Here is a 22,207-nt window from a genome sequence, read left to right on the forward strand (position 1 = left end):
ATGAAACTTTTCCCCATGTGGTTGCTGAGGAAAGAAGTCACCAGGGGCACCATCAGCTGTGTAGACAGGGCAGCAGCACCTGGAGGACAGTTACCAGACTCTTCAAGGTGAAACAGAGCCTATGAGTTGAAGGTGAGTGAAGGTTGTCATGATAAATGTTTTCCAAAAACTTGTGGTAGAGGATGGCTGTGAAAAAACCACAAAGAACATAGATGCATGTATTAATAATAAGCATATAAGTACTTGCAGATGAATGTTCAAGCCCTTAGCTGTGGTGTTTAAAAAATTCTTCATTGCCTGAAAGGTGTGTCATACAATATATGAGAAGGAAAAAAAAAGCATTGGTCAAGAGGACATGAATTGAAGCAAATGATGAAAATTAATATTTTAGTGAACATTGATCACCTCACAATACGTTATATAGAAAAATACATGTTCAAATGGTTTTAATCCCTGGGCAGTAAAGTCTATTTTCATTCAAATAACATAACATAATAATAATAAAACTTTTAAAGATAAACTGAGCCATGAAAGACCAGTGAAATGTGCAGACTGGAGTAAAGGGATCTGTGCACTGGAGATAAGGTCAGAGATGTAACCACAGCTGCCATTTCTTGGGGTTCCTTATAAACCATGCTCTGTGCTGAGAGCTTTACATGCATTATTTCATGAGATTTCCCCACAGTCTTATGAAGTGAGTGTTACGAGACAAGAAAACCCAAGTTCAGAGAGTTTACAAAACTTGCCTGGGCTCACACAGCTAGTAAAGTTTGAAAGCAGGGCTATCTGCTTCAAACTCTGGGTTCTTCATTCCCATGCATTATTACCATCTCTTCTTCGAGATCTGAGGATCAAGTATGAAGATCTGGGAACTGACTCTGAAGAAGTGCTTTAAATGCCAGGTTCAGACTTGCATAAAAATCACACAGAAGCAGGCAGGAATCAGCAGACCTGGAATCTAGCAGCACCTTTTAGTGGCTCTGCCACTCACTAGCCAAGGTTACTTCTCTGAGCCTTGGCCTCTCTAGACTGGAGAGATGAAGAATGTAAATGGATTATTGGCCATGAAGGAAGGAAGACCTGTGACGAAAGGGTTGTTGAGGAGAAACCTGGAGATGTTCAAATATTTACTGAGTGCTGGGCTCTGGGAATACAACTGTGGACAAGTCAGAGCTCTGCACTCTGGACGTCCACCCAAGCCTGCAAGGGCCTGGGCTCAGCTTGGGAGAGTGTGGGAGGATCCTTTCATTGGAACAAACAAGGGCTCAGGAGCTGGCCTGTCCCAGACTGAACTGTCAGATCACAAATCAGCCAGTCTCTCTGTGTGACCTTGAGCAAGTGACCTAGCCTCTCAGACGGTCCATCTTTGCCAGGAAGATCATCACTCCTCTTTTGGCAATTATTGGATTCAGTTAAATAAAATAAGATAAAGCAATCATCTAGTAGGGTGCTAGGCATGCTGTGGCCGGGCATAGATGTTCAGTCCAGTTCAATCGCTCAGTCGTGTCCGACTCTTTGCGACCCCATGGACTGCAGCACACCAGGCCTCCCTGTCCATCACCAACTCCTGGAGCCTACTCAGACTCATGCCCATTGAGTCGGTGATGCCCTCCATCTCATCCGATAGATGTTAGGATCCCCCTATGAAGAGGTATAAACCTTAGTCTCCGTCCCTCGCCCTTCCCCCACCGCCACCCCGCCCCGTGCCAAGAAAGAGTGGACTTTTCTGGCTTTCATTTCACGGGGGGAAAGGATATAAATACCTCTACATTAGCGTTAGCTGAGCTATAATGCAAACTAACAAAAGGCCTGCAGCTCGAGCAATGTACCACTGGGTTTGGGTTCAGGCCAAAGACTCCACGCCAAAAGATCCCCTCCACCCCCTGGGTATTCGGACCCAGTCCTCAGGACGTGGCTGCCTCTGCTGTCTGGGAACCATCCTCCGGGTCTGTTTCTTGGGCTGCCAGAGCGGGAGGGCACCGGGCGACAGCAGGTACGGCGGCGCCTTTAAGCACAAGCTTGTGTTGCAATCACCACCTCGAGGGACTGGTCCTTCCGGGGGGTGGAGCCTGTGCCTGTAGCAGCGACCAATTGGAGCCCGGCATTTTCCGCGGGAGATCCGAATTTCGCGGCACGCAGTTTCGCGCTAAAAAAAAAAAAGGGGGGAAAAAAAAAAGCAGCGGAGAAAGACTCAGGGACTTCAGATCGAGGCGAGAGGGAGTCGGTGCGATCGGTCCCCCTCCCCCATCTGAGTGCATCGCTGTTTCTGCCGAGCCCGTGGGCATCCCAGAGACCCCCTCCCCGGAGCGCGCCGGACCCCAGGGGCTGAAGCCTTCGGGGGCGCGGGGCCCTCGCAGGTCGCTGGCGCCCCAGGGGCGGGGCAGCCCCTGGCCCTGCCGCAGCCGCCGCCGCCGGCGGCGCCGGGCGATCTCCAAGCGGCGATCTCCAAGCGCTGCCCGGCTCGGCTGCGGGCCAGGAGAGGAGGGTCCGGCCCTGCCTGGCCTGCGCGCCATGCCGCGGGCGGTGTGAGCCGCCGCGGGCTCCGAAGCCCGCAGGTGCCGGCGGGCGCGCCAGGCCTGGCTGGGAAGGGGGGCGCTGCGCTCGCCATGCTGCGGGGGCCTCGGGCCCTGGCTCCGGCAGCCGGGCCACCCCCAAAGGGGCTACCCGCGATGAGCCCCACGGAGCTGTGGTCGCCGGGCCTCAGCAGCCCCCAGCTCTGCCCGACCACCACCTACTACACCCAGATGTACCCGCAGACTGTGCCTTCCGCTGCGGCGCCCGGCACCTGCCTCGACGCCACCCCCCACGGACCGGAGGGTCAAGCTGTGCGATGCGTGCCGGCTGGCCGGCTGCCGGTAATGCTGGGGACCCCCACCCACCCACACCCAACGCTTCCCTCTCTGCTTTTACGGGTGTGGGGAAGGCGGGAGGGGCGCCTGGGACCTAGTCTAAGTGAGGCAGATCGAGTCTGGGGAGGCAGAAGGGTTGCTTTCAGCTTCCAGAACAACTCATTGCCCCAATATCTAAGGAGAAGAGCCTTTCCTTTTCAGACTTGGGATGAAATGAGCTCATCCACTGGAGTGGATTAGAAAGAATACTGGATCAGGAGTGTGGAGACCCAATCCACGACCCCCGGGGCACCTGTGACCTTGGGGAAATCTATGGAATCAGTTTGCTGTCATTCATTCATTCTTTCATTCATTATTTGGTTCAGAAACCAGTACTTGGTATCTGCTATTGTCCAAGCACAGAGCTGAGCCTGGGGATACCGTGGGGGCTTTAAAACAGGAGGAGGTCTCAGATCCAGCTGGGCTGAGACTCAATTTACCATCCAGCCAACTCTTCCCCATTTATGTGCACTAGGTGCCACCCCCACCCCCACCCCCACCCCCAGGCCCAGTCTTCTGTCCCAGCCAGCCAGTAGCAGGTGCAAGGTTGGGGCAGCCCTCTGAGGTTCCTTTGCAGATGGAGTGTTCCTTTCTCAAACCCCCAGGCCTGTTGCCAGGGAGGGCCCAAAGTGTGGTGGCACCAGGCACAGGGTGTGTTTTGTGGGAGTGGAATTCCTGGAGCCCAAGCAAAATGAAACAACTATAGGGTGGGGATGGAGTGAGAAGAGCCCTGGGGAGTGGGGGTGGTAGTTGGGGAGCCTGGTTTCTCATCCTGATTGCCACTAATTCACTGTGTGTCCTCGAACAAGTCTTAGCCCGAGTCTAGGCTTCATTTTCCTTGTCTTGAAAATCTGTGTGTGGGGTGGGGGGGGGGGGGGGCGCTGGGTAGCTGTGGGAACTAATTCACCTCAGTTCTCTCCTAGCTCAAGGTCCAGGGTTTTGGAAGCAGGATCCGGGAGGGAAGATGGTGGTGTTGTAGGTTGCTTTCTTGCGAGAGGTGAATCAAGTTCAAGTACAGAAACTGATAACCCCTTCTGCCCCAGTGCCTCTGATCTAGAGGCACTGATCGGACCTGTGTCAGTCAGCAGGCTTAGGCTCCCAGGCTGCAAGCAGAGCCCCCACTTCCTGCTTCTGGAATCCTGCTTTGCTCATGATCAAGGCTTTCAACTTTCAGAGCCCCTTCTTGTACATTCTTTCCAATTAGGAGGAAGGAGGCAGGAGTGCTTTTTCTATTTTTACAGGTCAAGCACCCAGGGATAACCAGGAGTTTTGCATCTGTCTCTTGATCAGTATTTTACAATCTAAAACAGTTTTGTACCCTAGCAGCTCCATGTTGCAGGGGGAAACTGAGGCTTGGAAAGGGAATGTAATCTGTCTGAAGTTATATAGGGAGAAACAGTCTCTTCTCTGCTTGACTTTCTCCAGTACCACCTGATTTAGGAGCTGGGTGCCCCCAGGGAGGGGGCTCAGTGGTGGGCCCAGTCTCTCCTCTGGCCAGCTGCTTTCAGGCGACCCAGCAGAGTTTTAGTAACAGCTGTGGTTTTGAACCGCTTGCCTCCCAGAGGAGCCGAGTGCATCTGTCTGTACCTCCCTCCCGGAGGGGCTCAGTGAGCACAGCAAGAATGGCTCTTTTACTGAATGCCTCTCATGTGCCAGGCACTGCTTGGCACTCTTCACATTCGTTATCTTGGTCAAGATGCCTGGGATGAGGCATCTCACAGATGAGGAAACTAAGCTGAGTTGTGAAGTCACTTGTCCAGGTCCTAAGCCAAGACGTGGGAGCATCTCTTTGCCTCAGGTCACCCTAAAGGCCTCCGGGGCCCAGAGCCCCCTCTCCGGTCATTCCCCAGCTGCCCGGTGTCCCAAAGCCTTGTGGGCAGGCCATGGACCCCTGTTACTCATTTTCACAGGGTGTGACCAGGAGCAGCTCCAACCCCAACCCTGGGTGTGGCCACTTGCTTTGTGGCCAGGCTGCAAAGTGCAGGGTGAGGCAGGATTTGTTGGGGAGCTGCTGTTTAAAGGGACCTTAGGCACTGCTCAGGGATGGCAAAACAAGATCAGTGGCAGAAAGAAGGCGGGCACCTGAGTCTCCTCGCTCCCTGGCTAGAGCTCTTTCCACCACCTGTGGGGTGATCTGGCTCCAGCCAGGCCCATGGCCTCACTTGGGGTCATGCTGCCGGAGCCTGGGGAAAGGGTGGGATCCTGCGGACTTCTCCTTTGCTTTTCATTTGTCTGTATTTTCCAAATTTCCTCTGAGAATCAGGAAGGAAAATGAGCATTTTAATGAGCACCCCTACAAGGTGCGTCAGATGAGGAAATGTAGGCATAGGGAGGCTGGGGGGGATCTGGAAGCGAAGCTCTCAGCTTCTTAACACCAGCTCCTATCCGCACCGTCTAACTTAGGACTTGGGACTCATGAGAGACGAGGCTCCACGCCCCGTATGATTTTGGGCAAGTCACCTCCCCTCCTCTGAGCCTGGGTTACCTCACCTGCTGGGGGTGGTGTCTGGCATCACTGGCCCTCTCACCTCTAGGGCTGCCCGAGCAAGGAACTTCATTCTTCTCCTGTGGGGTTGCCAGTGTGGACTGGAATCTTAACCAGGCCTTTAGGTTAAGTCAGAGGGGCTGCCTAAGAGGGTCAGGTTGGAGCCCAGCTGGCCTTTGCTCTGAGGCACATCCGCGGTGCTTTTGAGCTCGCCTCTGAGCCCTCGCCTCTGAGCCCTCGCCTCTGAGCCCTCGCCCCGCTGTCGCCTCTGCTTAGCTATCACAGCTCCACAGCTTGTGCAAGCCCTTTGCTGCCCTCTCACGGGATCCTCGATGACAGGGGATGAGCAGCCATCCCCATTCTGCCGGTGGAGCTCAGGAGGTCTGCCCGGATGGGGACCCAGGTGGCTCTGGCTCCAAGGCCTGCACTCAGCCTCTCCTCGGTCCTCATCCTCCTGGGCTTGTCCTCTGCCACTTCTGTTCTCCGGGCTCAGGCACATCCGTGCTGACTTTTCTCTGGGCAGTGCTCAAAGGTGTCAGCGAGACGTACTCACAGTTTGCTGCTTACGGGCCCTGAGAGTGCAGGATAAGGGTGAAGGGGAGGAAGAAAAGGGAAGGGACCGGTGTGTGTGTGCGTGAAATAGTGATGGGGGCAGGTGAACACAACCAGGTGAAGGGGGAAGAAAAGGGAGGGGACCTGTGTGTGTGTGTGAAGTAGTGATGGGGGCAGATGAACGCAGCCAGGTCTTGACTTGAATTTCAGCAGGTTCTTGGGCAATGTGTTTGGTTTGGAGCTGAGCAGTATGGTCTATGGCTTTGGAGTCAGACAGACCTGGGTTCAAACTCTGGCTGTCCTCTCTGTGTGGCCTTGGGCACATGGCTTATCCTCTCTGAGTCTCCACTTCTCCTTCTGGAAGAGAGATTGCCATAATGAGTTAGGGCTGGTGAGCATGCGATAGGCCCCACGCAGGTACTCCGTTCAAGGCCCTCCCCTCCTTGCTCTGCAGGTCGTGTGGTTCTTCCTGGTGTGTTCTGTGAACTTAGCAGAGGCTGGTTTTCTTTGGGTGGGGGAGGCGAGTGGGGGTGGGGAGACTCTGGGTGCCATCTCTGTCTCAGGTAGAACTCAGCGTGACTCCCCTTCCTCTCCTTGCCCTGGACTCACCAGGTCTCACTTTCTTCAGCTGTAAAATGGGGATTTGCGATATGGAAAAGATTCAGTGAGATGATGAATGTTGGGACTTGGTCTAAGGCAGGTAGAAGGTCTCAGTAAATGATCAGAACTTTTTCTATAGACAAGATGGGACTAGAGCAGGTTACCGTCCCTAGAATCTAGCATCTCCCCAGCTGGGAGGTTAGAAAACGAATATTTCAGAGAGACTTCAACAAGAGATTGAATTAAGCAGAGAGGTGTGGTGTTTGGATCATGTTCAGGTCTGGATGGGGGTGGAGGAGAGGAGAATCATATCCAGGCTCCTCAAACCAAGGAACGGGGCTCCTCAGATCAGTCCCGGAAGACTTCCTGGAGGAGGCATGAGACGGGGGAAGGGAGCTGACAGCAGCAAGAGCCATCATCACCCCCAACACCTGTCAGCCCAGCTGTGCTCAGCAGCGGTTAGAAGTCTCAGCCCTGTTGAGCATGACCTCACCACCAAAGGTTAAAATAGGCCTCTCTGTCTTAGCTAGGGTAGGGGTGTCTAGGTGACTGGGGGAAAGGGAGAGGAAGGAAATGGGTTCAGCGACCCCCAGAATAGTTTGTCAAAGAAGAAGCTGAGATTAGCCTGAACCCCTACTGAGTGCTGAGCGCTTTACAAAGGTTATCTGTCTCCTTGAAGCTCTAGGACAGCCCCCGGTGGTAGGTATCGTCTACCTCATTTTAGGAGGAGGAAACAGGGGCTCCTAAATGTGGAACGTTTCCCAAGTCACACAGCGAGCCTGTGAAGGAGTGGGGAGACCCAAGCCCATATCTCTGACCTGTGCCCCAGTGCCCCAACCCTGCCTCTGCCCAGCCCTCGCAAAGAGAGAGGCCCCTTCCGGGCCAGCACTGCTTCTGGGCGTAATTGAGGCCGGGCGGCAGTGGGGTGGAGAGGAGCAGATGGGTCTGTGGTTTGATTTCCCCAGCAGGTGTTTCCCAAGCTTGGCGGGAACAGGGAGGGGGGAGCAGGGGGGACCTCAGCTGCTTGTCCTTAAGACACAGGGGAAGGATTCATTGTCTGCCCCGCTCAGCAAAGAAAGAATGGCAAATAGAGTCTATTCAGGAGGCTCCCGGGGCCCTTGAGCTGGAGCCCAAACATGGGGGTGGGGGGATGTTTGCACTTCTTCCCCATGTGGGCACCTCCCTGGGGTGTGGCACTGAGCCAGGAAGTCCCCTGAGCCTGGGCGGATGCCCAGCCCCACCCTGATAAAGGGCCAGCTGTGAGGCTGTGATGGGCACTCGGTCTGGCTGGGCCAGCTGCTTCTGCAAGGGGGGAGGGGGGCTCTCCCCAGCCTGATGTGAGGTAGGCCCCACCCATTCCTTCCTCCCTGTATCATACCGGGAGTGGGTGGAGAGACGGATGCAGAAGTGACCTTGGGGCTTCTTATTAAGGAACCCTGCATTAAAACCCACACTGGCTTTGGTAGCCTTGAGGGCCTGGGCCTCGGAAGTTGGGAGTGTGGTAGGCCCCTCAGCAATAGGACTTCCTTCCCCTGAAAGCTTCCTTTTCAAGTCACTGGTATTTCCTTACCAGGTACAGTGATTTTTTTTCCCCCCAGGATTGGTGGTAAACTGAGGCGGAGGCCTTAGGCTTCTGGCGGCCTTAGGGCTTTGGCCCCAGGTTGGGGAAAGGCTAAAGCAGGAATGCTTCTCAAACTCTGCCTCTCTCTCTCCTCTCTCTCCCCAAGGCCAAAAGGAAGCTGGACCTGGAGGGGATCGGGAGGCCCACGGTCCCTGAATTCCGGACTCCCAAGGGGAAGTGCATTAGAGTGGATGGCCTCCCCAGCCCCAAAAGTAAGATACCCACGACGATGGGGTATTATCTAAGGGCAGGCTCGGAGACAAGGTGGAGAGGGGAGGGCCAGAGGGCAGCAGCCCAGGCCAAGTCACTAGGAGTGATATTCGTAGCGCACTTTCTGGTTTACAAAGCAGTGTCCTGTACCTTCTTACTGGATCCTGCCAGGCAGGTTGATTATCCCCCTTTTACTGATGAGGCAGCTGGAGACCCAGAGCTTCAGGGACTTACCCAAGGTCAAACTGCTAGTCAGTGGAGTCAGGGCCAGAAGCCAGTTTCTGCCTCTTGATATTTTCAGTCAGTATTCTGGCTTGAGGGGTTTCCAGGGGTGTCTCAGCAGGAAAGAATCCACCTGGGACACAGAAGACGTGGGTTCAGTCCCTGGGTCAGGAAGAGCTCCTGGAGGAGGGCATGGGAACCTACTCCAGTATTCTTGCCTGGAGAATCCCATGGACTGAGGAGCCTGGCGGCTACAGTCCTCAGGGTTGCAAAGAGTCAGACACGACTGAGTGACTGAGCACCATCCTGGTTTGAGAGGGAGTTTAAGCAATTGTATTAACGCTAATTTGGGGGAACTGAGACCTAATAAAAAAAGGTATGTGACTGGGTTGGAAGATGGAGGGTCTGGAACTTCCAGGTCTGGGCAGGGCACATGAGTGGTCACTCCTTAGCCATATCATCTGTCAAACAAGGCGCAGCTAGATCAGGAATAGCAAGAAAGTTTCCTCTCAGTTGACTAGTAGAGGCTTCCCAGAGCTCTTCATTGAAGGATCCCAATCAATTAGTAATGTCTGTCTTGGATGCAAAAATTGACAAAGCTGTCTGTGTGCCAAATACTTGCTATCTATATATTCAGTTCAGTTCAGTCGCTCAGTCGTGTCCGACTCTTTGTGACCTCATGAATCATAGCACACCAGGCCTCCCTGTCCATCACCAACTCCCGGAGTTCACTCAGACTCATGTCCATCGAGTCGGTGATGCCATCCAGCCATCTCATCCTCTGTTGTCCCCTTCTCCTCCTGCCCCCAATCCCTCCCAGCATTAAGGTCTTTTCCAATGAGTCAACTCTTTGCATGAGGTGGCCAAAGTATTGGAGTTTCAGCTTCAGCATTAGTTCTTCCAATGAACACCCAGGACTGATCTCCTTTAGGATGGACTGGTTGGATCTATATATTAAGGGGTTCTAAAGTCCCCTTCTAGAGGAATCTGAGACTCTCTAAAACTCAACTTCCCAGAACTAGTTTAGCCACTAACTTGCTATATGACTTGCAAGTCACTAGATTGCAAAAGTCTTCTTGTGGTTTAAGATGCTGCAGCTGAGGTATGGTCTTGTGACATCGACCTCATTAAGAAAGGGACCTTTTTCGTGAACCAGCTGCATGTGACGTAACAAGACTGATCCCTCTCAGATAATCACTGGATGACACATAGAAAGAAAAGGCAAGTCTACACTTATGCAGTGTTGGATGTCAATTATATCTCAGTAAAACAAAGAAAAAGCAAGTCTATAAACATATCCTTGTTATTTCCTTCCTACCCTAATTCCAAATTTCTGACATAACTGGTAGGATTGGGTAGTGGTTAGGAAAGGAGACTTCTGGAGCCAGGCTGCCTGGATTTAAGTGCCAACTCGGCCACTTGCTAGTTGAGGGAGTTGAGCAAATTACTTAGTCTGTCTGTGCCTCAGTGTTCTCATCTGTGAAATGGGGATGCTTCCATACCAAACCTATAGGGTGTGGTAAGGATTAAATATGTTGTATATGGGAAGTGCCTAGAACAGTGACCTACACACAGTAAGCATTTGTTTGTTGTTGGTGTTGGTGGTGGTATGGCTGCTCTGAGCTTTGGTGGAAAGGTGTGAACCAAGAGTAAGAATAATTGGTTTCCAGCCCTGATAACGCCTCCATGATTGTGAAACCTGAAGCAAGTTACTTTGCCTCTCTAGTTTATCAGATTCCCTATTTGAACAATGGTGGTGAATGATCACCCTCCCACCCTCCCAGTACTCTGTAAACTGGGAAGTGGGTGGTCATGTGAAGGGTGGGACTTAGTGGCTTCAGGTCAATGGAGGAAGGTCCCCAGGGCCCCTCTCTGAGCAGTGACTGAGCCCCTTTCCTCCTCAGCCCCCAAGTCCCCTGGGGAAAAGACTCGCTATGACACATCGCTGGGGCTGCTCACCAAGAAATTCATTTACCTCCTGAGTGAGTCTGAGGATGGGGTTCTGGACCTGAACTGGGCTGCTGAGGTGCTGGACGTGCAGAAGCGACGCATCTACGACATCACCAACGTGCTGGAGGGCATCCAGCTCATCCGCAAGAAGGCCAAGAACAACATCCAGTGGGTGTGAGTGCCTGGGCCTGGGGCAGGCGGCACCAGTGAGTGCAGGTGCAGTGGGCGGGGCCAGGGGCAATAGCCGCAGGTTGCAATGTGGGAGGCGGGCCTGAGAGCAGCATCCAGTGGGCACACGCGCTGGCTGGGGAATTCCAGGGCAACATCCAATGAGCTTACATGCTGGGGGTGGAGCCAGTGTATTTTAGAAGGGGATGGAAGAGCAGGTGTATATGCTAGAATAAAATGAGGAGAGCATGCGGGGGCAGAGAGTGATATCCAGGGCGTGTAGAGGCTAAGAGCGCCCTAGATCTTTTTGAGCCAGGGGTCCCAATATTTCTAATATAGGACAGTCCTGTGGGATACTGAGCAGTAGTAACCTAGACTCCTTTCAGCTGAGATAAGGACTCCATCCCTCACTTCTACAAGGTCTTATAGAACAGATCTGTAACCCCTGGCATGAGCTCTTAAGAGAACGCATGCAGAGGAGTCAGGAGTGAGGTCACTGCAGCTCCCTGCCATTTGGAGCAGCCTGCGGCATGGGGTGGGTAACATTGAAAGCCTCCGCCCCTCAAAAGTGGAGTCAGGCACTGACTTGTTTCTTTTCCCTAGCCCAATCCCCAAAACTCAAGTTTCAATCCCTGGCAGTTCCCTGGGAGCTAGGCAGGACCACTAATCTTTACAACCCAGGGGGCACCTTCATAGACCTTGTGAACGGCCTCTTCCTGGAGTTTCGCCTGCACTGCCTGTGCGGCTTTGCACAGCAGCCCTAGGGCGGGGGTCCCTGGGTGGAGACTGAGACTGACACTGTTGGGTGGGGTGGCTGTTCTGTCCCCAGAGGCAGGGGACTGTTTGAAGACCCCACGCGGCCTGGGAAGCAGCAGCAGCTGGGGCAGGAGCTGAAGGAGCTGATGAGCATGGAGCAGGCCCTGGACCAGCTCATCCACAGCTGCTCTCTGAACTTCAAGCACCTGACGGAGGACAAGGCCAACAAGAGATATCCTCCTTGGTTGGGAAGAAGGGGTCTGGGGGCAGGGGGCCTGTGGCATGCTCATAACCACCCAGAGCTGATGCAGAACCTCTCTGCAGGGGCTGATGTATCCCAGGGGTCTGGCGTATCACTGAAGAAAGACTTCCTTGGTGGTTTTTCCTCTTGGGTCTATTAAAGTTACTTTCTTAAGATTAAAAAAAAAAAAAGACAAGTACATTTCCGTAAATCTGGAAAATGGAGAAAACATAATATATGGAGAAAAATAAATACAGTGTGTGCCTACTGTACACAGTATTTTAATATATCCTACTTTTCTCCACTTGGCTTCCCTGGTGGCTCAGACGGTAAAGCGTCTGTCTGCAGTGCAGCAGACCCAGGTTCGATCCCTGGGTCAGGAAGATTCCCTGGAGAAGGAAATGGCAACCCACTCCAGTACTCTTGCCTAGAAAACCCCATGGACGAAGGATCCAAGTAGGCTACAACCCATGGGGTCACAAAGAGTTGGACATGACTAAACTACTTCGCTTTCACTTTTTTTTCTCCACTTAGTATATTACCATAGGTGGTTTTTATGTGGTCATACGTCCTTTCTAATTATTTTGGTTGATTCACTTGAAATTGGTATTGGACCATTTTTTAAGCTATAAAAAACAGCAGTTTCATATGGTTTAGCCTTGCATTTTAAATGGCTTGAGAATGTCCTACTCAGCCCACTGTGGTTTGTTGACAAGGCCTAGAACGGCATTGAGATCAGTTCTAGATTTCTGCATCTGTAAAGAAACATTGTTATGAATGTCTTTATAGATAGAACCTTTTCCTGAGCTTTTTTTTTTAAACATTTCCTTGGGTTAGATTCCTAGGATTGAATCAGTGAGGTCAAAGAGCATAAATTTTGCAATGGCTTTGCATACACTTTCCCCAAATGGTTTGCCCATCTAATTGGCATTTGGATCTGACTTTATATTTTTGGAAGGATGGGAGGCATTGTGAGAAATATAAAGAAATAAGACAGAGCTTATAATCTACCTTAACAGTTGAAGCCTTTATGTAAAAAGCTGATATAAGGCACCATTAATTTTTTTTGGTCGTGCCACGTGGTAAGTGGGATGTTAGTTCCCTGACCAGGGATTGAACCCACACTCTCTGCATTTGAAGTGCAGTCTTAACCACTGGACTGCCAGGGAAACCCCTAAGGCAGATTTTTTAAAAAATGATTTATACCCCTATATCTCAAGGGATTCAATGTAGCTTATGATATTAAAATGACAGGTTATAGTTTGGAGATGGTTAGAGGTTTTGAGAGGTGGGTTTAGGTCCCTTCTGGGCAGGCTGGGAATTTGAATTTCGAGCCAACAGTCACTTCTCTTGACTCCCCTGCCCCTACACTGGCCTACGTGACGTACCAGGACATCCGTGCTGTGGGCAACTTTAAGGAGCAGACGGTGATTGCGGTCAAGGCCCCTCCGCAGACCAGACTGGAGGTGCCTGACAGGAGTGAGGTGAGAGGGGAAGCGTTGGGTGGAGGGCAGGGCCAGGGACATTCCAGGCAGCCCTGCGGGTTCTGTCCCCAGAACTGCCCGGGCCCAAGCTTCCCAGGGCCGTGCTGGTGGCCCTGGGAAGACTGATGGTCTCCGAGCTGGGGCAGAAGAGGCAGAAGCTGGCAAGGGCATCAGGTACCAGCCTGAGAAATCTGTCTGTTCCCGGTTTCTCTCCGCCTCCCACCAGCCCTGCCCACACACAGCGCTGTCGGTACTCACAATAGTCCTTCCATGTTAACCTTGGTCTCCTAGGTTAAAGGCCAGCATTCTTTACACACCTTATGGGACCGTCTGAGCTCTGACCCCTCCAGCCTCCTCTCTGTGCTGCTCCTGACCTGTCTTTACTTCGGCCACACTGACCTGCCTGCGGTTCCCACGCTAAGCTCAACCCCAGTACGAGGCCTTCTGGCATGCTGTTCCCTCCAGCCGAAATGCTGTTCCCTCTCTTGGCCTCATTATTTCTATTTGGGTTTTAGCTGCAGCACACGGGTTCTCTAGTTGTGGCGCCGACCCCAGAGCGTGTGGGCTTGGTGGTTGCAGCTCGTGAGCTCTAGGGCACGTGGGCTTAGTTGCCCTGCAGCATGTGGACTCTTAGTTCCCCAACCAGGTTCCTTGAACCCTCGTTCCCTGCACTGGAAAGCAGATTCTTAACCACTGGACCACCAGGGAAGTCCCTCTCTGCCTGCTTTACTGCCGTTCATCCTACAGGTCGAAACATGAACGTCACCTCCTCAGGAAGCCTTCCTTGATTACTCCCCAGCTTCATAACCACCTGCCCTTCTCCATCACATTTAACCTCCGCTGGCCAGGATGTATCGGCGATTACATAATTATGTGCTGCTTCCTCTATTAGAGGGTAACCTCCACAAAACCATGTTCCACCCGTGTTGTACTCCCAACCCAGAGTCTAATAAGGGCTCAGGACATGATCTGTTTAGCAGAAAAGCATTCAGATAAATAAGGGCCCTGCCCTCACTTTGAAAAATCTCAGGACTTAGTGGGGAAAAGAGCCAGCCAAGCAAGCAGTGATGCTGTCATTTGCTTTGAGGGCCTGGAGGAAGGAGAGTTGGAGGAAGGGCCCACAGGTGATGACAGAAAAATTGAGTCCTAAAGAATGACTAGGGTCTTTGCCAGGAGAAGTGGGGGCAGGCAGAGGGGCTGCCTGGGCGCAGGCGTGGACACCTGGATGCCGTCAGGAGCAGCAGCTGTGTTAGCAGCTGTGGCTTACGTTGGTTGAGGCAGCCAGGAAGCAAGGGCGGGAAGGCTAAGTATCAGTCTCTCGGTTACAAATAACAGAAAACCTCGTCCAACCTGCTTCAGTGAGGGGCACCTCTGGGGAACCAAGTGACGGGTCCAGGGGAAGATTTGGGGATTGCAGGCAAGGCTGGATTCAGGTGCTCAAACTGGGACTTCAAGTTGGCCTCACGCACTCCGTCTCTCACTCTGCCATACTCCGGGCCAGCTCTCCACTTGCAGTGGCAAAGACAGCTTTTATGATACCAGCTCAGGCCTGAGAGTAGGGAAGGAGAGGTTTCTCTAAGGAAAATCAAAGCTTTCTCCCTAAAAGAAGGGGTCGGGGAGGTCTTGGGCCCAGACAGATGTCTGCCACAGGCCACATGGGGCAGGCCCAGCACCCAGCTCAGGGGCTGCGAGCTCGCATGGACATTGAGAGCCTCATGTGTCCGTTCACACATGCTGAGCCATGAGTAAGTGCCCTGGTGCTCAGACCCATGACCTGGGTTCTCTCCCTTCTGCAGGAAAACCTGCAGATACATCTGAAGAGCACCCAGGGGCCCATCGAGGTTTACCTGTGCCCAGAAGAGGTGCAGGAGCCCCACAGTCCTGCCAGGGAGCCCCTTCCCTCCACTTCCGCCCTCAGCCCCAGCCCTGACTCCACCCAGCCCAGCAGCAACAGCGACCCTGGGATCACGGAACCCACGGCATCCTCAGGTGAGACAAGGGGCAGGAGATGGGGAGGGGCACTACCCTTCGAGTCTTCCTTTTCCGTAGCAGCAATTGTGGGATACCTACCTTCTACCCACCATCAGGGGAGAGAATCCTTCTCGCCCACGTGTGCGCATTGCACGTTACACTTTATAAAGCACACGCATGTTCCTTGTCTCAATGGGAAGACTGACGTGGCTCTGGGCAGAGGAGGGCCTGTGTTCGAATCCTAGCTCTTCCACTTACCAGCCGTATGATCTTGGACAGGTCACTTAACCTTTCTTTGTCTTAATCTCCTCATCTGTAACTTGGGCATAGTAATTAATAGGATCTACTTCACAGGTTGTGAAAATTGAATGAGTTAATAAATATAAGTAAGGTGGGGACTTTCCTGGTGGTCCAATGGTTAAGACATCAAGCTTCCAATTCAGGGGACACAGGTTTGAATCTTGGTTGGGGGACTTGAGATCCTGCATACTGCAAGGTGCAGCCAAAAAAATATGTATATAGGTAAAGCATTTAGAACAATGCCTGGTGATAACCGGCAATATTGTTATTAATAGCAATAATAATTACCTATTATTATCATTATGGTGGTCTCTGCTGTTAGTCCTGCTACTTCTGTAACAACCAATAGAAAAGCTCCTTGACACTCAATCAGCCCTTAGTGAATGGAAACTGTAGGTTTTCCAAGGAAGGCTCAACAATGGACTCAGTTGCTGTGGTGCACAGGATTAGTTGCTCTGTGGCAGGTAGGATCTTCCCAGACCAGGGACTGAACTCTCCTGCATTGGCAGGTGGATTCTTAGCCACTGGACCGCCAGGGAAGTTCTTAACACTTTCTAAGGAGATAATAATGAAGGTTTTTTGAACCACAACCATGTATCAAGGACATCCATTATCACATAACTCGTTACAACAGTTCTTGAGGTGGTTTTTATTGTTCCCAGTTTAGAGATAAATGAACTGAAACAGAGCTGATGTGACCTGCCCAAGGCCTCCCAGCTGGAAGGCAGTGGAGCTGTATCTTGAACCTTGGTCTCCACACTCATAGCCCAGGAATCTCTCCACCAGGCACAGAACAAATCAAGGACGGTGGCTGGGAGGTGGGTGGTACAGCTAAAAGCTGTCTATGCCTGGCCGGAGGTAAAATGAGGCTGTTGCCAAGAAGTAAGGAAGTGGGAGAGTCCCTGAGGGCTTCCTGGGGAGACTGGGAGTCGGGTAGGAGTAGAAATGGGAGCCTCTGCAAGGCTCGTGTTTTCTTAGCAGCAGAATTCCCCTAAATAGAACCCTGGTGTTTAAACAAATGCAAAGCTAGAGCTGGTCTGGTGGAAAAGGCTTATTTGTGTGTGTGTGGCCGTGTGGCTTGTGAGATCTTAGTTCCCCAACCAGGGATTGAACCCAGGCCATGACAGTGAAAGTTCTGAGTCCTCACCACTTGACTGCCAGGGAATCCCCTGGAAGAGGCTTTTTTGTGTGTGTGGTGGATGGGAGCAGGTATCTACAGAACACAGATTGGATTCCATTTCTTTAACTCAAGGGTTAACAAAACTATTGCCTGCAAAGCAAATCTGACCTGTTTTTATATGACCCATAAGCTGAGAATGGTTTTCATAGTTTTACAGAGTTGAGGGTTCGGGGTAGGGCAAGTGATGTGTGTGTGGCAGAGTCCATACATGTCCTGCAAAGCCTAAAATACTATCTGGCCCCTTTACAGAAGTTTGTTGACTCCTGTTTTAACTCAGCGCTTCCTCTTATACACAAATAAACTGAAGCCCAGAGAGGGCAAGTGACTTTCCTGCAGTCACACAGCAAGATAGCAGCAGGGCCTAGACAAGAACCCAGACTTCCAGTTCTTCTCTAGTGATCTCTGCTGTGTCCTGGCCTGGTCCGGGGACCAAGGCTCTCCCTGCATCAGCCATCTGTCCCTCTGGGCACCTCCCAGTGCCTATCTGCCAGTCCAGACCGGGGCCCCGCCCTGTTCCCTCCTCCTCTGCTGCTCTTTCACCCCACTGTCAACATGTGCGTGGCTCTCCAGAGTTAGAACCTTCAGTTTTCATCTGAGACCTTGGGCAGAGGTGGTGGACCTGAATGCAGAACCCAGGGTGAGGTTTTCACCTCACTTGTACAAGTCAAGAGCCTGAGGCCCCGAAGGACGAGAAGTTTACAGAAGAGCCGGTGGAGGGGCCAGCTCTGTGCCAGGGCCTGTGCCCTTGCTGCCCCCCTCCACCCTTGTCACATGGCCTCTTAGTGATGTCCCTGCTGAGAAGAGAAGTCTTCCAGAAGGTATACACACACACACACGCACATGCTCCATGTTCTGGCTTGAAGCAGGGTCATCCTGTGGTCCAAGGGCCAGGTCCACAAGAAGAAGTCACTGCAGTCTTGGGACCCAGGTTCCCATCCTGGGAAGGGATGGTTTCCCAGTTCTGGAACCACCAGGGAAATCACTAACACTTTGGGACCTTTTTTCCCTCATCTGTAATGGGAGGGTTAGAACCTGGGTCATTGAACATCCCTCCAGGCTGTGACATTCTGACTTAAACCTACATGTGGCTGAGGGTGCCCGAGCTGAAGTTGGGAGGCTTGGGTTTCAGTCTGCGCTTCCCCTTCTATGATGGGGTGACTGTGGGAGAGCTGTTTTAACTCCTCCAAGCCTCTGTTTCCACGTTTCTAAAACAGAGACACTAAAACTCCCTCGTGATGTTTGGGTGCGTTTCAGGCAAGGATACAGCGTGAATGTGACTTTTTAAAAATTTATGTGAACTAAACACCTACTGTGTGTGGGTTTGGAGATATTTAAGTGGATACGAGCCATTCAGGGTGCAGTGGAGGCGCAGATGTTATAAGGAGCAGTTCTCTTCCGGATGTAATTAACAGCGAGAGAGAAAGAGGGAGTGAGAGAGAGGAAATGGATGGGTGGGTGGGTCGGTGGGTGGATGGATGAGAGGAGTCTGACCTGGGGTTGAACCTCTCACATGTGACAGCTCGGTTACTGCTTCCACAGCTCAGGGAGGTGGGTCCTTATTTTTCTGGGTGGGAAAACCGAGGTGCCAAGTCCTGTAGCCGGTGAGAGGGGCTAGAGTCTGAGCCTCCAGTCTTTTCCTCTTCACACCTGCAGGCCTCTGCAGTGTGCTAAACAAACTCTTTTTTTTCATGCAAATACTACATTTGATTGGCTTCTTTGAGCTTCAGTTTCCTCATCTATAAATAGACATCATAACAGTACCTCCCTTGGGGCTGCTTGAGTGTCTGAGGAGGTGAACAGGCCTCTCCTTGAGAGGGGAGCTGGGTCTGGTAAGCCCTTGGTGGTGGTTCTTTAGTCATGTGCAACTCTTTGGGACCCCGTGGACTGTAGCCCGCCAGGCTCCTCTGTCCATGGAATTCTTTAGGCAAGAATACTGGAGTGGACTGCCGTTTCCTCCCCCTGGGGATCTTCCTGACCCGGGGATTGAACCTGCCTCCTTCATTGACAGGTGGATTCTTTACCACTGAGCCACCTGAGAAGCAAGCCCTCGGTAATCGGAATCTATTTTTATTTTTCAGAAGGGCAGCCTGCAGACCAGCTCTATTTAGCCTCACTTAGCATTTAAGCCTCTCAACAACCAGAGGCAGGTATTGTCATTCCCAGTTTAGGAATGAGGAAACTGAGGCCTGTGAGTTCTGTCATTTGCCCACACAATTACACAGCTAGCTTGAGGTTTGTGTGTGTATGCTGTTTGTTTTTTGTAATTCTAGGGATTTTTCATGAATTTTATTTTATTTTCCTTCCACCCACTTTAAAAAGTATTTATTTGGCTGCATCAGGCCTTAGTTTAGACATGCAGGATCTTCGTTGCATCATATGAGAGATCTTTCATTGCAGCACGCAGGCTCAGTAGTTGCTGTGTGCCGGCTTAATTGCCCCACGGCATGTGGGATCTTTGTTCCCCAACCAGGGATCAAACCTGCATCCCCTGCCTTGCAAGGCAGATTCTTAACCTCTGGGCCACCCAGGAAGTCACCTAGCTCGGAGGTTGATCAGGCAGTCTGGCACACCAGCATGGTTGTATTTTCAAAACAATGCTTGGTTGGTAAGGACCGATTCGGGTGGTGAGATTCTGGGTGTCAGGGTATATTTGGCAGGGGATTTCCAGTGCCCTGCTCCACATGCGTGTGTAGGGAATCACCTCCTTACATCTAAGTGGAAATGAGCTGGGTATGCTGAAGAGGAGCTGATGGCCGGCGTGTCTGGAGAGGTGGGCGTGAGCTGTGGGAGGTAGTGCGGAGAGAGAACAGAAAGGGAGGCAGGGACGAGATTGTACACAGCCTGTTCAGTTCTGGTGGGAACTTGGATTTTATTCTAAGTCTTTTAAAAAAAAAAAAAACTTTTGGGTGGTACCACACAGCATATGGGATCTTAGTTCCCTGACCAGGGACTGAACCCAGACCCCTTGCTCTGGAAGCGTGGATTCTTAACCACTGGACCACCAGGGAAGTCCCTCTAAGCCATTTTTAAGTCAGAGCATAGACTGAGGACCAAGAGTTGAAGCAAGAAGACAGGTGAGGTGGCTCTGGCAGGGGCCTGAGTGAGAGACGAGAGGGTGAGCCCCAGACCGCAGCAGCAGGACTGAAGAGCCAGTGGGCAGCTTGGAGGGTTGACTTGGTTGTGGAGATGACCAGACTTGCTGCTGGGTTAGATTCGGGGGAAATGGCAGGATTTCAGATGATTCTTGGGCCTCTTGGCCTAAGCCCAGCTAAGTAGCTGAAAGTAAAAGTCACTCAGTCATGTCTGAGTCTTTGCGACCCCATGGACTATACAGTCCACGGAATTCTCCAGGCCAGAATACCAGAATGGTTAGCCTTTTCCCTTCTCCAGGGGATCTTCCCAACCAAGGGATCAAACCCATGTCTCCCGCATTGCAGGTGGATTCCTTACCAACTGAGCTATCAGGGAAGCCCAACTAAGTGGGTGTGGGTTCACTAAATATGATGGGGGAAGACCGAGATTTGGGGAGTGGGACTATAAAGAAAGCTGAGAGCCAAAGAATTTATGCCTTTGAATTGTGGTGTTGAAGACTCATGAGAGTCCCTTGACTGCAAGGGGATCCAACCAGTCTATCTGAAGGTAAATCAGTCCTGAATATTCATTGGAATGACTGAAAATGAAGCTGAAACTCCAATACTTTGGCCACCTGATGTGAAGAACTGACTTACTGGAAAAGACCCTGATGCTGGGAAAGATTGAAAGCTGGAGGAGAAGGGGACGACAGAGGATGAGATGGTTGGATGGCATCACCAACTCAAAGGACATGAGTTTCAATAAACTCCGGGAGTTGGTGATGGACAGGGAGGCCTGGCGTGCTGCAGTCCACGGGGTCGCAAAGAGTCAGACATGACTGAGCAACTGAACTGAACTAAACCGGGAGTGTGGTTTTGACATGCTGAGCTCTGATGTCATGTAAACACCAAGTAGAGATGAAGCAGGAACCCAGAGCCTGGAAGTGGCGGCCAGGCTGGAGGCATCCACTTGGGAGCAGCAGGTCTGGAGACAAGTATAAAGCCATGGGCTGGCTGAGATTACCTGGGTTTGAGTGAAACCGAAGGAGAGAAGAATCGGAGGATGGAGCCTGTGGGCTTCAGGGTTTAGAAGTTGGGAAGAGGAAAGGAGATCAAGGAGAAGAAGCCAAAGCAGTAGAAAGAAAAGCAGGAGAATCTAGTACCTCTGAAGCCAAGGGAAGAACATGTTTCCAGAAGGTTGTGAATGACTGCGTGTGATTCTGCTGGAAGGTCAAACAGGATGAGGTCGGAGAACCGACCACTGGATTTAGCAACACAGAGGGCACTGGCTCAGTGGCGTGGTGGGGACAGACCCCAGGTTGGAGTGGGCTGAAGCATGAACAGTGGTGGGGAAGTAGGGAGTGAACACGGGAAACTTTTTTTTTTGGCCGCACCAGGTATGAGTTACGGCATGCGAGATCTTTAGTTGCAACATGTAAACTCTTGGTTGCGGCATGTAAGATCTAGTTCCCTGACCGGGGATTGAACCCCAGCATCCCGCATCGGGAGCACAATGTCTTAGCCACTGGACCACCAGGAAAGTCCCATGGGTAACTCTTGAGAAACTTCACTGCGAAAGGGAGCAGTATAATGGGCTGGTAATTGGAGAGAGTCATGAGGTCAGAGGAGGAATGCTCTTTAAAGATAAGAGTTATTAAAGGATGTCTGTGCGTCGACAGGAAAGACCTAGGAGAGTGAGAGGGGTGGATGCAGAAAGAAAGAGAACAGTGGATGACTTCAGGGGAGCGGGCCTTGATGGTGACAGTGGGGAGGGTTGGGGCAGAAGCTGGGAGTGTGTGCGGAGACAGGAGAGGGGAGGGGAGAGAGTGCGGGTGAAGGGGGTTGCTGCTGGAACTGGGGTGGGAAAGGGAGGTGTCCTGTGCCTTCGGGCGAGGGCCAGGATAGAAGAGACATGCAGGGTGCATAGCCGCCCAGGGAACTGGAGGCAGTTCTTGTTCCCAGAGGTCTGACCGGCGGCTCTGGGGGGACCGGGCGTAATCCTGTCTGTCTGTCTGTCTGCAGAGCCAGCACTGACATCCCCGCAGGTCCTGCCACCGCCCCCGCCGCCCCTTGTCCCCCTGGAGGCCACGGAGAACATGCTGGAGCTGCCGCACCCACTGCTGCAGCAGACTGAGGACCAGTTCCTGTCCCCGACGCTGCCCGGCAGCTCCCCTCTGATCAGCTTCTCCCCGCCCTTAGACCAGGATGACTACCTGTGGGGCCTGGACGGCGGGGAGGGCATCAGCGACCTCTTCGACACCTATGATCTCGGGGACCTGCTGATTAACTGAATTGGCGCTGCCTGCACCCTCCACCCCACCCGGGGCAGCCCGGCCCGTTTCTACCTCCTCACAGGATGTGAGACATGAGGTGCTGCCCTCAGGGTGGAAGGGTTCCCTCCTCCCCTTTCCTTTCCTACCCACCTGCCAGTCGATGCTGTCCTGGGGGAGGTGAAGGATACCGGGTAGGAGCCCAGCAGGGGTGGGGCCCTGTCCTTCCTCGTGGAAG

At 52.3% G+C, this 22,207-nt stretch overlaps 1 protein-coding gene across 1 annotated transcript; it reads left to right on the plus strand.

Moving 5' to 3' along the window:
- Nucleotides 1–2,606: 2,606 nt before the first annotated feature.
- Nucleotides 2,607–21,990, plus strand: E2F2 (E2F transcription factor 2). Its single transcript, XM_052635994.1, has 7 exons — nt 2,607–2,855; nt 8,253–8,358; nt 10,483–10,702; nt 11,526–11,684; nt 13,063–13,177; nt 14,974–15,166; nt 21,722–21,990. Exons 1-7 carry the CDS (start codon nt 2,607–2,609, stop codon nt 21,988–21,990), a joined length of 1,311 nt encoding a protein of 436 aa, XP_052491954.1.
- The last annotated feature ends 217 nt before the right edge of the window (nt 21,991–22,207 follow it).

This window comes from Budorcas taxicolor, chromosome 2, assembly GCF_023091745.1.
Source record: "Budorcas taxicolor isolate Tak-1 chromosome 2, Takin1.1, whole genome shotgun sequence".
NCBI classification, from domain to species: domain Eukaryota; kingdom Metazoa; phylum Chordata; class Mammalia; order Artiodactyla; family Bovidae; genus Budorcas; species Budorcas taxicolor.